At 39.3% G+C, this 16,648-nt stretch overlaps 1 protein-coding gene across 1 annotated transcript; it reads right to left on the bottom strand.

The window, feature by feature from the left end:
• Positions 1-552: 552 nt before the first annotated feature.
• Positions 553-15,915, bottom strand: LOC110300316 (disintegrin and metalloproteinase domain-containing protein 26A-like). The gene is made up of 2 exons (XM_085844315.1): positions 15,797-15,915; positions 553-2,897 (listed from the first exon to the last, which is right to left on the bottom strand). Exon 2 carries the CDS (start codon positions 2,774-2,776, stop codon positions 626-628), a length of 2,151 nt encoding a protein of 716 aa, XP_085700441.1. The 5' UTR covers positions 2,777-2,897; positions 15,797-15,915; the 3' UTR covers positions 553-625.
• Between the last annotated feature and the right edge of the window lie 733 nt (positions 15,916-16,648).

Below are 16,648 nucleotides of genomic sequence, written 5' to 3'. Positions count from 1 at the left end.
GACAGGAATTGTCATGAAGAAATGGGACTGGATGCTCCCATTCTTTCCTTGAAAAAGCAGAATGAAAAGGGAGAAGGGCTTTCAAGCTGAGAGACACCAAATGCCAAGAAATACGTACAGAGGCTCATGGGTTGTACCTATGTTTATAGAAGACAGACACCAACTCTATGAGTAACAGGTCAAAACTGAAGAAATGAAATTCTGACAGTATAGGACTTTCTTTAACTTGTTGGTGAATGCTTTTGATTCTAAAGCAAAGTAGAGGATGCAGAACATCTGACCTGGGATTTCAAACAAACACATGGGTGCACGTGTGTGTGTGTGTGTATGTGTGTGTGTGCGCAGGCATGGACACACACACACACATTTACAGAAACAGAGAGGGAGGAGAGAGAGAGAGAGAGAGAAAGAGAGAGAGAGAGAGTGAGAGAGAGAGAGAGCGATAGAGATAAAAATATCTACACATTAATACCTGAAGACAGTTTTATAGGATACATTTTATTATTATTATTACTTTGTTTTGTTTTAACTGTTGCATCTTCTTTAGGTTTTGCAAGTCTGAAGATCAGAGATTCTGTTTTTTTCTAGTGAGACTTTTACCACCAGATTCTGAGTCTGGCACCGATTATTTTAGGATTTTTTTCCTTAATTCACGAATGCCATACAAAGCAATAAAGCCAAGCACATACATAATTATAAAAGCTAGGAAGTACATACTCCAATTGGAAGGAGATAAAGGCACTGGAGGTGGTCCACTGTCTATACTACCTCCATAGCCACGTAGTTGACAGTCTGGTGGTTCCCATGTGTTATTGCAATGGCAGTGATCTTTATTGTTGCAGACTCCTTGCATATGGCATAACTGTGGTGTACAGTTTCTTACCAGAACAGACTTGCTGACACACTTTCTGTAAACACATAAATAGTCTGGACCACAAGCTGTGCCATCGCTCACTGCTCCAACGTCATCTATGGTGATCCCAAAATGATAGTCCATAGTCCAGCAGGTGATATTACTGAAGTGAGTATAATGCACTGTCTCATGGTTTCTCCTTTGGGGGAGTTGTATCACATTCTCACACTGAATTCGCCCACAGAGTACATCAGCGAGCTTGCATCTTTCATACTTAGAGCTATCATTGCCACAGTTCCCAAAGCGGTCACCCCGTCTGTTCATTTCCATGTAGCAAATTTCATCTGCACTTCTACTTCCGTGTCCAAAAATCTTCCGACACTGTTTATCATGTTGTTTACATTCCATTTTATAGCAATAACCCTTACGGCTGCAAGGGATTCCGTCTGCTTTATACACATCTTCTGGACACTCACCTGAAGTTCCATTGCACCACTCTGGAAGGTCACACTCATTTTTCTCTTGTCTACACAAAGTGCCTGTTTGAAGGAACTGGCAATTTTTGCAACAAAGTCCAAAAGCACATTTAGCACCAGGTTTGAGAACACAGTTGCTGCTACAACAAGGATCTTGTAAACAGGATTCAGAGTTCCCACAATCACACTCCTCTCCTTTTTCAACCAATTTATTGCCACACATGGTCGGCACCAGATTTATTGTTTTTAGTGCATCTGGAATATCATACAAGCAATTTCTTTTGGTAACAACTGAAAACATTTCTTCATAACTACAGTTGCTGAATTTTGGAGAATTTGATTTATATGGGGCCATTATGCAGCTACGTAACCCACATGTACATGCACTTACATCATGCCTCATGCCCAAGTTATGACCCATCTCATGTGCTATGATGAATGCCATATCTGATAACGAATCAGTAAGAAAACTGTTAACTGCACAGTTAAGATATGAACAAACTGTACCTACATTAGCTAACCCTAAATATTTACCATAACCACGTCTGACAAAAAGGTGTATGATATCATGTCTAACACGATTGCCAATCGTATTTATCTTCCATTTACAGAATGCACCTAGGACCTTTGACATTTCTTCTTCTACATTGATAAGATTATTTTGACTCCACACTTCAAGTTTGGTTAAAACCACATCAGTCTGTATTTGGAGATAAAAACCATTTATTCCATTGACTACTTGCAACATATCTTGAATACAAGTCGTGGTATTGTTATTTCTATGAACATATCGATTATGATCTATTACTACAAAGTAATCAATAAACCTGTGATGGGTCCACCAATTCTCATAGGGGATTTGCAAAAGAGTGGAGGCATTGCTTTCCTGAAGCTTCATTTGTCCTGCTATTTCCTCTTCTGATAACCCACATCTCATGGGAGAGGATTCTGACTCCCCATTATCCATTTTGTAAGCCAGATGTTCAAATGTTGATGTTGAGCTCTTGGGCATGATTTCATAAATTGTGCCATTTATTTCTAGTGTGCCTTGCAAACTCCCAAAACAGGTGTTGACAATGACCAGGGACTCTGGGTCTTCATCCACGTAGCCATGGTAGTAGCAGTCATTCTGTACAAAAGGCTGTTCTTCAAGGAGATCACCTTGGTCAGTATAAGTGAATAATAAGAAGTTTCTGGATATCAAGTTTTTCTTGGGTTTCATAGTGATTATGTGCCTCTGTCCTGCAATGTTCAGGCTATAGGACAGCCAACCTGGTGAAATATTATTTCCTTTAGTGACAGTGACCCTCAAGGGTATCACTACTTCTGGAAGGCTTCTGTACTTAGCATGTCCAATTGGTGACCATGCACAGAGGAAGAACATCGTCCACAGGCAGAACTTAAGGAACATGTTCCTTTTATGGACCAGGGCCTTAGCCCCAGTCATTGTATCCTATTAGAGAGCCAAGGAGGAGCTTGAGAAATCCTTGGTGTCCCAGTCCTCACTTTGTGTGGTTGCAGGCAGCACTGGTGTCTTCTGACAGAGTTGAGTCATAATAGAGGCAGGACTGAAGGAAACAGACACAAGTAAGGGCAAAATAGCTATTGGTAAATCATGGTCGTTAAGTTAGATTATAACTGCAGAGAATGTGTTAAAATCAAATAATCTTTTTTCCAAGATGTTTAAACAATGCAGTTCTATTTTTCCTTTAATTTTGTAGTATACACTTCTGTAAACATATTTCCTCACCTGAAGTAGTGATTGTAAATATATTTCTAAAGCACTTCTAGTTCTTATATAATGAAACATTTTAATTAATTGTCCTTATTTATACATTGTTTCAGAATATTCTAATTTTACCCTATCCACAACAGTAATTGTATATGTTAAGAATGCCATTGCTTTTATATACGTAGTCATGGAAATTGTTACTCTCCTCACTGTCCTGCTTCCTGAGCACACTTGACTATTTCTTTCTGTCTTACTCTTATCATTGCTTTGGTAGTCAAAACTTCTCTCAGGCAGAAAACTTTTGTCATTTTTCTCTTTCATATGCTTGTTTTCATATTGCTGCATGTGAGTGTGAACTATAGTGTTATCATGAACCTCGTGTACATGTTGATATTTGTGGAAAGGTCATAGCTCATCCTGGTGAGTCTTCAAGAGCTATGCATCTCGTTAGTGCAACTATTACTAAAGTTTAGTATTTCATATATTTATTGCATTTTGTGCTTTTATAAGAATGTGTATGTGTATATAAGCATGTGTGTATACGTGGCTCTCTATATATGTGTTTGTGTGTGCATTTCTGTCTGTATTTAGAGAAGCCTACAACAAGTTTTGGATTTCAATCCTAGGTCATCATTCACCTTGTTTCTCAGTAAGAGGTGATCACTGACATGGTTCTCTCTAAAGAGGGAAGAATTGCCCACCAGCAAGCCTTAAATGCCTGCATATTTCTGTCTTCTCATGGCTGGCATTTCTTATTTTTTCCTATTTTTTATTGGATATTTTCTTCATTTACATTTCAAATGCTATCACAAAAGTCCCCTATACCCCCCTCCCTGCCCTGCTCCCCCTACGCACCCACTCCCACTTCTTGGCCCTGGCTTTACCCTGTACTGGGGCATATAAAGTGTGCTAGACCAAGGGTCCTCTCTTCCCAATGATGGCCAATTAGGCCATCTTCTGATACATATGCAGCTAGAGACACAAGCTCTGGGGGTACTGGTTAGTTCATATTCTTGTTCCACCTATAGGGTTGCAGATCCCTTCAGCTCTTTTATACTTTCTCTAGCTCCTACATTGGGGGCCCTGGGTTCCATCCTATAGATGACTGTGAGCATCCACTTCTGTATTTGCCAGGCACTGGCAAAGCCTCACAGGAGACAGCTATATCAGAGTCCGTTCAGCAAAATCTTTCTCGTGTATGCAATAGTGTCTGCATTTGGTGGCTGAATATGGGATGGACCGCTGGGTGGGGCAGTCTCTTGATGGTCTATCCTTTGGTCTTAGCTCTAAACTTTGTCTCTGCAACTCCTTCCATGGATATTTAATTCCCTTCTTGATTTTCTTGTGTTTTGGAAGTTTTATCTTGGGTATTCTAGGTTTCTGGGCTAATATCCACTTATCAGGGAGTGCATATCTAATGAATTTTTTTGTGATTGGGTTGCCTCACTCAGGATGATATCCTCCAGATACATCCATTTGTCCAAGAATTTCATAAATTCATTGTTTTTAATAGCTGAGTAGTACTCCAATGTGTAAATGTACCACATTTTCTGTATCTATTCCTCTGTTGAGGGACATCTGGGTCCTTTCCAGCTTCTGGCTATTATAAATACGGCTGCTATGAACATAGTGGAGCATGTGTCCTTATTACATATTGGAAAATCTGGGTATATGGTCAGGAGAGGTATTGCTGGATCTACTGGTAGTACTATGTACCGTTTTCTGAGGAGCCGCCAGACTGATTTCCAGAGTGGTTATACAACCTTGCAATCCCACCAGCAACGGAGGAGTGTTACTCCTTCTCCACATCCTCGCAGCATCTGCTGACACCTAAATTTTTGATCCTAGCCATTCTGAATGGTGTGAGGTGGAATCTCAGTGTTGTTTTGACTTGCATTTCCCTAATGATTAAGGGAGTTGAACATTTTTTCAAGTGCTTCTCAGCCCTTCAGTATTCCTCTGTTGAGAATTCTTTGTTTAGCTCTGTACCCCTTCTTTTAAGGGGGTTATTTGAATTTCTGGATTTCAGCTTCTTGAGCTTTTTATATATATTGGATATTAGTCCCCTATTAGATTTAGGATTGGTAAAAATTCTGTCCCAATCTGTTGGTGGACTTTTTGTCTTATTGACAGTATCTTTTGCCCTACTGAAGCTTTGCAATTTTATGAGGTCCCATTTGTCAATTCTTGATCTTACAGCACAGGCCATTGCTGTTCTGTTTAGGGATTTTTTCCCCTGTGCCTGTATCTTCGAGGGTTTTCCCTACTTTCTCCTCTATAAATTTCAGGGTCCTTGGTTTTATGTGGAGGTCTTTGATCCACTTAGATTTGAGCTTTTTACAAGGAGATAAGAATGGATCAATTTGAATTCTTCTACATGATATCTGCCAGTTGTGCCAGCATCATTTGTTGAAAATGCTGTCTTTTTTCCACTGGATGGTTTTAGCTCCTTTGTCAAAGATCAGGTGTCCATAGTTATGTAGGTTCATTTCTGGGTCTTCAATTCAATCTACCTTTCTGTCACTGTACCAGCACCATGCAGTTTTTTTTTTCTCACAATTGCTCTGTAGTACAGATTGAAGTCAGGCATGGTGATTCCACCAAAGGTTCTTTTATTGCTAACAATAGTTTTTGCAAGTCTGCACAGGTGAGAGTGTGCACCACAGAAGCTGACAGCTTCTGGGACAGGTGGCAGCCACAGAGCTTCTGAGGCAGTGCCCTTTTTGGGCTCCAGACATCCAGCCACCCTCCCAGCCAGAGGACAGGTGTCAGCCAGTCCCGGGAGGCTCAGGATCGGCAATAGCCATCTTGGTTTCGGGACTCCACAGAACATAGTCTGCACAGGTGAGAGTGTGCACCACAGAAGCTGACAGCTTCTGGGACAGGCCAAAGCAACACAGCTTCTGGGAAAGGTCCTGTTTTGGGCCTTCATCTTCGGCCAGGAAGTTTAAACACCAGATATCTGTGCACCTTCCCTGTAAGAGGAGAGCTTGCCTGCAGAGAGTGCTCTGACCACTGAAACTCAGAGGAGAGAGCTAGTCTCCCATGTCTGCTGATAGAGGGAAACAGAATCACCAGAAGAACAATCTCTAAACAGAGAAAACTATAACAACTAACTCCAGAGATTACCAGATGGCGAAGTAAAGGTAAGAATCTTACTAACAGAAACCAAGACCACACACCATCACCAGAACCCAGCACTCCCACTTCACCCAGTCCAGAGCACCCCAACACACCCGAAAAGCTAGACCTGGATTTAAAAGCATATCTCATGATGATGGTAGAGGACATCAAGAAGGACTTTAATGACTCACTTAAAGAAATAGAGGAGAACACTGCTAAACAGGTAGAAGACATTAAAGAGGAAGCACAAAAATCCCTTAAAGAATTGCAGGAAAACACAACCAAACAGGTAATGGAATTGAATAAAACCATCCAAGACCTAAAAAGGAAAGTAGACACAATGAAGAAAACCCAAAGTCAGGCATCCCTGGAGATAGAAACCCTAGGAAAGAAACCTGGAACCATAGATTCGAGCATCAGCAAGAGAATACAAGAGATGGAAGAGAGAATCTCAGGTACAGAAGATTCCATAGAGAACATCGGCACAAAAATCAAAGAAAATACAAAATGCAAGAAGATCCTAACTCAAAACATCCAGAAATCCAGGACACAATGAGAAGACCAAACCTACCGATAATAGGAATAGATGAGAATGAAGATTTTCAACTCAAAGGACCTGCAAATATCTTCAACAAAATTATAGAAGAAAACTTACCAAACCTAAAGAAAGAGATGCCTACGAACATACAAGAAGCCTACAGAACTCCAAATAGCATGGACCAGAAAAGAAATTCCTCCCGACACATAATAATCAGAACAACAAATGCACTAAACAAAGGTAGAATACTAAAAGCAGTAAGGGAAAAAGGTCAAGTAACATATAAAGGCAGGCCTATCAGAATTACACCAGATTTTTCACTAGAGACTAAAAAAGCCAGAAGGGCCTGAACAGATGTTATACAGATACTAAGAGAACAAAAATTCCAGCCCAGGGTACTATACCAAGCCAAACCCTAAATTACCATAGATGGAGAAACCAAAGTATTCCACGACAATACCAAATTCACACATTATCTTTCCACGAATCCAGCCCTTCAAAGGATAATAACAGAAAAAACCAATACAAGGACGGAAACCACATCCTAGAAAAAGCAGGAAGGTAATCCCTCAACAAACCTAAAAGAAGACAGCCAAAAGAACAGAATGCCAACTGTAACAAAAAAATAATAGGAAGCAACAATTATGTTTCTTTAATATCTCTTAATATCAATGGACTCAACTCCCTAATAAAAAAACATAGACTAACAGACTGGCTACACAAACAGGACCCAACATTCTGCTGCCTACAGGAAACTCATCTCAGAGAGAAAGATAGACACTACCTCAGAATGAAAGGTTGGAAAACAATTTTCTAAGCCAATGGTAGGAAGAAACAAACTGGAGAAGCCATTCTAATATCTAATAAAATCGACTTCCAAACCAAAGTCATCAAAAAAGACAAGGAGGGGCACTTCATACTCATCAAAGGTAAATCAATTCTGAATATCTATGCTCAAAATACTAGGGCAGCCACATTCATTAAAGAAACTTTAGTAAAGTTCAAAGCACACATTGCACCTCACACAATAATAGTATGAGACTTCAACACACCACTTTCACCAAGAGACAAATCATGGAAACAAAAACTAAACAGGGATACAGTAAAACTAACAGAATTTATGAAACAAATGGATCTAACAGATATCTACAGAACATTTTATCCTAAAACAAAAGGATATACCTTCTTCTCAGCACCTCATGGTACCTTCTCCAAAATTGACCACATAATTGGTCACAAAACAAGCCTCAACATATACAAAACTATTGAAATTGTCCAATGAATCCTATCAGATCAGCATGGACTAAGGCTGATCTTCAACAACAAAATAAATAATAGAAAGCCAACATTCACGTGGAAACTGAACAACACTCTTCTCAATGATACCTTGGTCAAGGAAGGAATAACCAAAGAAATTAAGGATTTTTTGGAGTATAATAAAAATGAAGCCACAACATACCCAATTTTATGGGTCACAATGAAAGCATTTCTAAGAGGAAAACTCATGACTCTGAGTGCCTCCAAAAAGAAACTAGAAAGAGCACATATTAGCAGTTTGACAACACACCTAAAAGCTCTAGAACAAAAGGAAGCAAATTCACCCAAGAGAAGAAGACAGCAGGAAATAATCAAACTCGGGGCGAAATGAACCAAGTGGAAAGAAGAAGAACTATTCAAAGAATCAACCAATTGAGGAACTGGTTCTTTGAGAAAATCAACAAGATAGATAAACCCTTAGCCAGACTCACTGAAGGGCACAAGGAAAGCATCCTAATTAACAAAATCAGAAATGACAAGGGAGACATAACAACAGATCCTGAAGAAATCCAAAACACTATCAGATCCTACTACAAAAGACTATACTCAACAAAACTGGAGAACTGGGATGAAATGGACAAGTCTCTAGACAGATACCAGATACCAAAGTTAAATCAAGATCAGGTTAATGATCTAAACAGTCCAATATCCCCTAAAGAAATAGAAGCAGTCATTAATAGTCTCCCAACCAAAAGAAGCCCCCTACCAGACTGGTTTAATGCAGAGTTCTATCAGAGCTTCAAAGAAGATCTAATCCCAGTTCTTCACAAACTATTCCACAAAATAGAAACAGAAGGTACTCTATCCCACTCATTCTATGAAGCCACAATTACTCTGATACCTAAACCATAAAAAGACCCAACAAAGATAGAGAATTTCAGACCAATTTCCCTTATGAATATCGATGCAAAAATCCTCAATAAAGTTCTTGCTAACCGAATCCAAGAACACATCAAAACAATCATCAATCCTGACCAAGAGAGCACACACTAGCATCTAGACAACACATCTAAAAGCTCTAGAAAAAAAGGAAGAAAATTCACCCAAGAGGAGTAGATGGCAGGAAATAATCAAACTCAGTGGCGAAATCAACCAAGTGGAAACAAGAACTATTCAAAGAATTAACCAAACTCGGAGTTGCTTCTTTGAGAAAATCAACAAGATAGATAAACCCTTACCTAGACTCACTAGAGGGCACAGGGACAACATCCTAATTAACAAAATCAGAAATGAAAGTGAGACATAACCACAGATCCTGAAGAAATCTAAAACACCATCAGATCCATCTACAAAAGGCTATACTCAACAAAACTGGAAAACCTGGATGAAATGGACCAATTTCTAGACAGATACCAGGTACCAAAGTTAAATCAGGATCAAGTTAACGATCTAAACAGTCCCATATCCCCTAAAGATATAGAAGCAGTCATTACTAGTCTCCCAGCCAAAAAAGGCCCAGGACCAGACGGGTTTAGTGCAGAGTTCTACCAGACCTTCAAAGAAGATCTAATTCCAGTCTGCACAAACTATTCCACAAAATAGAAGTAGAGAGAACTCTACCCAACTCATTCTATGAAGCCACAATTACTCTGATACCTAAACCACAGAAAAATCCAACAAAGATAGAGAACTTCAGACCAATTTCCCTTATGAATATAGATGCAAAAATACTCAATAAAATTCTCCCTAACCAAATCCAAGAACACATTAAAGCAATCATCTATCCTGACCAAGTAGGTTTTATTCCAGGGATGCAGGGATGGTTTAATATACGGAAATCCATCAATGTAATCCATTATATAAACAAACTCAAAGATAAAAACACATGATCATCTCCAAAGACACGGAAAAAGCATTCGACAAGATCCAACACCCATTCATCATAAGTCTTGGAAAGATCAGGAATTTAAAGCCCATACCTAAACATGATAAAAGCAATCTACAGCAAGCCAGTAGCCAACATCAAAGAAAATGGTGAGAAGCATGAAATAATCCCACTAAAATCAGGGAATAGACAAGGCTGCCCCCTTTCTCTCTACCTATTCAACATAGTACTTGAAGTCCTAGCCAGAGCAATTTGACAACAAAAGGAGATCAAGGGGATACAAATTGGAAAAGATGAAGTCAAAATATCAGTTTTTGCTGATGATATGATAGTATATATAAGTGAACCTAAAAATTCCACCAGAGAATTCCTAATCATGATAAACAGCTTTGGTGAAGTAGCTGTATATAAAATTAACTCAAACAAGTCAATGGCCTTCCTGTACACAAAGAATAAACAGGCTGAGAGAGAAATTAGGCAAACAACAACCTTCTCAATAGTCACAAACAATATAAAATACCTTGACGTGATTCTATCTAAGGAAGTGAAAGATCTGTATGATAAAAACTTCAAGTCTCTGAAGAAAGAAGTTAAAGAAGATCTCAGAATATGGAATGATCTCCCATGCTCATGGATTGGCAGGATCAACATTGTAAAAATGGCTATCTTGCCAAAAGCAATCTACAGATTCAATGCAATCCCCATCAAAATTCCAACTCAATTCTTTAAGGAATTAGAAAGGGCAATCTGCAAATTCATCTGGAACAACAAAAAACCTAGGATAGCAAAAATTCATCTCAAGGATAAAAGAACCTCTGGTGGAGTCACCTTGCCTGACCTAAAGCTGTACTACAGAGCAATTATGATAAAAACTGCATGGTACTGGTATAGTGACAAACAAGTCGACCAATGGAATAGAATTGAAGACCCAGAAATGAACCCACACACCTATGGTCACTTGATCTTCGACAAGGGAGCAAAAACCATCCAGTGGAAAACGACAGCATTTTCAACAAATGGTGCTGGCACAACTGGCGGTTATCATGTAGAAGAATGTGAATTGATCCATTCCTATCTCCTTGTACTAAGGTCAAATCTAAGTGGAATAAGGAACTCCACATAAAACCAGAGACACTGAAACTTATAGAGGAGAAAGTAGGGAAAAGCCTCGAAGATATGGGTACAGGGGAAAAAAAATCCTGAATAGAACAGCAAAGGCTTGTGCTGTAAGAATGAGAATTGATAAATGGGACATCATAAAGTTGCAAAGCTTCTGCAAGGCAAAAGACACCTTCAATAAGACAAAAAGACCACCAACAGATTGGGAAAGGATCTTTACCTATCCTAAATCAGATAGGGGACTAATATCTACTACATATAAAGAACTCAAGAAGGTGGACTCCAGAAAAATCAAATAACCCCATTAAAAATGGGGCTCAGAACTGAACAAAGAATTCTCACCTGAGGAATACTGAATGGCAGAGAAGCACCTGAAAAAATGTTCAGCATCCTTAATCATCAGGCAAATGCAAATCAAAACAACCCTGAGATTCCACCTCACACCAGTCAGAATGGCTAAGATCAAAAATTCAGGTGACAGCAGATGCTGGCGAGGATGTGGAGAAAGAGGAAAACTCCTTCATTGTTGGTGGGATTGCAAGCTTGTACAACCACTCTGGAAATCAGTCTGGCGGTTCCTCAGAAAATTGGACATAATACTACCAGAGGATCCAGCAATACCTCTCCTGGGCATATATCCAGAAGATGTTCCAACTGTAAGAAGGACACATGCTCCACGATGTTCATAGCAGCCTTATTTATAATAGCCAGAAGCTGGAAAGAACCCAGAAGCCCTTCAACAGAGGAATGGATGCAGAAAATGTGGTACATTTACACAATGGAGTACTACTCAGCTATTAAAAGGAATGGATTTAGGGCTGGAGAGATGGCTCAGTGGTTAAGAGCACAGACTGCTCTTCCAGAGGTCCTGAGTTCAAACCCCAGCAACCACATAGTGGCTCACAACCATCTGTAATGAGATCTGATGCCCTGTACTTAAACATAATAAATAAATAAGTCTTAAAAAAATAGCAAACTATTAAAAAAAAAAGGAATGGATTTATGAAATTCCTAGGCAAATGGATGGACCTGGAGGGCATCATCCTGAGTGAGGTAACACAATCACAAAGGAACTCACACAATATGTACTCATTGATCAGTGGATATTAGCCCCAAAACTTAGGATACCCAAGATATAAGATACAATTTGCTAAACACAGGAAACTCAAGAAGAATGATGACCAAAGTGTGGACACTGTGCCCCTTCTTAGAATTGGAAACAAAACACCCATGGAAGGAGTTACAGAGACAAAGTTTGGAGCTGTGATGAAAGGATGGACCATCTAAAGACTGCCATATCCAGGGATCTATCTGATAATCAGCCTCCAAACGCTGACACCATTGCATACACTAGCAATATTTTGCTGAAAGGACCCAGATATAGCTGTCTCTTGTGAGACTATGCTGGGGCCTAGCAAACACAGAAGTGGTTGCTCACAGTTAGGTATTGGATGGATCACAGGGCCCCCAATATAGGATGTAGAGAAAGTAGCCAAGGAGCTAAAGGGATCTTCAACTCTATAGGTGGAACAACATTAAGAACTAACCAGTACCCCAGAGCTCTTGACTCTAGCTGCATATGTATCAAAAGGTGGCCTAGTCGCCCATCACTGGAAAGAGAGGCCCATTGGAGTTGCAAACTTTATATGCTCCAGTACAGGGGAACACCAGGGCCAAAAAGTGTGAGTGGGTGGGTGGGAGGGTATGGGGGTTTTGGGATAGCATTGGAAATGTAAATGAGGAAAATACCTAATTAAAAAAAAGAATAGTTTTTGATATCCTAGTTTTTTGGTTATTCCAGATGAATTTTCAAATTGCCCTTTCTAACTCAGTGAACAATTGAGGTGGAATTTTGATGGGGATTGCACTGAATCTGTAGATTGCTTTCGGCAGGATAGCAATTTTTACTATATTAATCCTGCCAATCCATGAGCATGGGAGATCTTTCCATCTTCTGAGATATTATATTTCTTTCTTCAGAGACTTGAAGTTCTTGTCATATAGATCTTTCACTTCCTCAGTTAGAGTCACACCCCAGGTATTTTATATTATTTTTGACTATTGTGAAGGGTGTTGTTTCCCTAATTTCTTTCTCATCCTGTTTATCCTTTGTGTAAATAAAGGCCACTGATTTGTTTGAGTTAATTTTATATCCAGCTACTGTGCTGAAGTTGTTTATCAGGTTTAGAAGTTCTCTGGTGGAATGTTTAGGGTCACTTATATATACTATAATATCATCTGCAAATAGTGATATTTTGACTTCTTCCCTTCCAATTTGTATCCCCATGATCTTCTTTTGTTGTGGAATTGCTCTGGCTAGGACTTCAAGTACTATATTGAAAACGTAGGGAGAAAGTGGGCAGCCTTGTCTAGCCCCTGATTTTAGTGGGATTGTTTCTATGGCTGGCATTTCAAGCACTGTCAACCAACAAAATATTTCACATAGGTTTTGGTTATTTTGGTTATTTCCTCTCATTCCTTTGCAACATTCATTTTACCAAATGAGCTTTCTCTTTCTCTCTTGTCTTGTATATTTAGTGTGTTACTATTTTGAAATAAAAACTAAGGAACAAGATGCACTACATATACAGTGAAGTGTAGATGAGCCTCAAGGACATGGGCAGAGGCAAAAATTTCCTGAACAGAACACCAATAGGTTCTGCCCTAAGATCAAGAATCGACAAATTGGACCACATAAAATTGCAAATCTTCTGTAAGGCTAAGGACACTGTCAATAGGACAAAATCGCAACCAACAGATTGGAAAAAGATCGTTACCCATCCTACATCTGACAGAGGGCTAATATCCAATATATACAAAGAACTCAAGAAGTGAGACTCCAGAGAATCAAATAACCATATTAAAAAGTGGGGCACAGATCTAAACAAAGGATTCACAACCAAGGAATACTGAATGGCTGAGAAGCACGTAAAGAAATGTTCAACATCCTTAGCCATCAGGGAAATACAAATCAAAACAACCCTGAGATTCCACCTCACACCAGTCAGAATGGCTAAGATGAAAAACTCAGGTGACTTCAGATGCTGGTGAAGTTGTGGACAAAGAGGAACTCTCCTCCATTGCTGGTGGAATGGTAAGCTGGTACAATCACTCTGGAAATCAGTTTGGTGGTTCATCAGAAAATTGTACATAATACTAGCTGAAGACCAACTAACACCACTCCTGGGCATATACTCAGAAGATGTTCCAACATATAATAAGGACACATGCTCCATTATGTTCATTGCAGCCTTATTTATAATAGCCAGAAGCTGGAAAGAACCCAGATGTCCCTTAACAGAGGAATGGATACAGAAAATGTAGTACATTTACACAATGGAGTACTAGCTAGGTATTAAAGAGAATGAATTTATGAAATTCTTAGGCAAATGGATGGATCTGGAGGATATCATCCTGAGTGAGGTAACCCAATCAGAAAAGAACACACATTGTATACACTCACAGATAAGTGGATATTAGCCCAGAAGCTCAGAATACCCAAGATACATTTTACTAACCACATGAAATTCAAGAAGAAGGAAGACCAAACTGTGGATACTTTGAAGGGGGAACAAAATACCCATAGAAGGAGTTATAGAGACAAAGTGTGTAGCAGAGACTGAAGGAAAGACCATCCAGAGACTGCTCATCCATATACAATCACCAAACCCAGACACTATTGTGGATACCAACAAGTATTTGCTGACAGGAGGGTTATATAGCTGTCTCCTGAGAGTCTCTGGCAGTGCCTGACAAATACAGAAATGGATGCTCACAGCTTACCATTGGACTGAGCACAGGGTCCCAATGCAGGAGCTGGAGATAGATCCCAAAAGGAGCTGAAGGGGTTTGCAGCCCCATAGGTGGAATAACAATATGAACTAGCCAGTACCTCCAGAGCTCCCAGGGGGTAAATCACCGACCATAGAGTACAGATGGTGGGACTCATGGCTCCCACTACAATTGTACCAGAGGATGGCCTATAGAGTCATCAATGGGAGGAGAGGCCCTTGCTCCTGTGAAGACTCTATGTTCCAGTGTAGGGGAATGCCAGGTCCAAGAAGCAGGAGTGGGTGGGTTGGTGAGCAGTGGGAGGGGGAAAGGGTAGGGAAAGTGATTTTTGATGGGGATCCCAGGAAAGGGGATAACATTTGAAATGTAAATAAAGAAAATATCTAATAAAAAATAAATGTAAAAAAAGTATAACCACTGATTGTGGGTTGATAAATAGGTTCATCTATTTGCACGAATACTTCAATCAGTATGTTCTTAGTAGTGCAAGGACAATAATCTATGTGGGATGCAGGAAAGTTACAGTCTCTAGCAAATAAAATATCAATAATCACAAAAAGAAAAGTATGTCAAAATTAGTGACTCAAAATATAGTAATAGGTTAAAAACCAAACTTGAGAGATTGAGCAAGCTCAGTCATTCATTACTGTACCCAATGCTTTTTAGCATCCACAACTTGAGAGAAAAATACCTTTTTATAAATCTATAATTTGGTTCAACTATTACAACATAGATTTGACTTTGGCTCTCAGACATCAGATTTTACCTTACCCTTTTCTCTTACAACCTCATCAAATTTATATCCAGCCATTTACCACCTAAGATCTCTAATAATTTAGGATGTTGTGAATCAAACTAAAAACTTTAAAGCCACTAGAACAAAATAGAAGAGAGTGGAAATATTTAAAGAAAATTAATGTCATCCCCAAACATGAAAAATTTGCAAGATATTGAGTTCTGTATGTGTTCAACTACTAATTGTTTGTGCTTTTGTTGTTTACTGAATGTTCAAAAGGCTTACCATCAGGTTAAGTGATGCCTATGTTCTTTTAATTGTTATTGTCTTGCTCGTAAAACATTTTTACATCCTATCTCAGGAATAATGGTTGTTGTTTGAGGATGCACAAGAGAATATAAGTCCTTCACTTGTCTCTCATGGAGTAAGTTCTAGATTCATGTGCCTAGCAACAGAAGCCTCTCCTTTCATAGAACCTGGCAACTCCTGAGATTCTTCCCAATTGTTCCTCTACCACATCAACCAAAGTTATTTGGTTTCCACTTTCATGTCAGTAAGTCCAACTTCTTTCTCCTTATACGCTGCTATGCTCTGGTGTCTCTGGTGTGAGCAAATCTCATTTCTAAACTTGTATTACTCCTCACACACTGTAAAACAATGAGATCTCCCTGTTATGTTCATTTATTATTACTGCTCCATTTTATTTAGTATTGGCCAGAGTAAGGAATACTCAAAGCACTTAACATTATGGAAAATAATTTCACTTCTTTTAAAATATATTATTACGAATTCAAATGTCTGCCATTGGTTTTACCTTTCTTAGGTCACTGAGTACAGCCCTCCCCCCCACCCCCCCAGACATTGAACACCTGCACATGTAGATGCATTGTCTATGTCATAGAACTGCTATTCAAGCTACTATATGGGATGAATTTGGAAGAGGAGGGCTGAGAACCAGCATCGGTGTGAATTTCTTTGGCAGTGGAATAACCAATAACTGAGACTACACAAATCTTGGGGTAGTGCATTTTATAGGTTGATTAGAAAGTGGTGAGGACTTGTTTATGTGCTGTTTAATACTGCTAAATTCTGCGTGCTTTATCACTTACCTGTGTGCTCCATTGAAACTTCCAGGTT

The sequence above is a fragment of the Mus caroli genome, unplaced genomic scaffold (genome assembly GCF_978045245.1).
Source record: "Mus caroli unplaced genomic scaffold, Mus_caroli_1 scaffold_10, whole genome shotgun sequence".
NCBI classification, from domain to species: domain Eukaryota; kingdom Metazoa; phylum Chordata; class Mammalia; order Rodentia; family Muridae; genus Mus; species Mus caroli.
Note: the sequence above shows the minus strand (reverse complement) of the source record. Positions and strands in the feature narration are given on the sequence as shown.

What these genes read in the sequence shown, in the direction of transcription:
- LOC110300316 (XM_085844315.1), bottom strand. Translation starts at nt 2,776, where the DNA reads ATGACTGGGGCTAAGGCCCTGGTCCATAAAAGGAACATGTTCCTTAAG.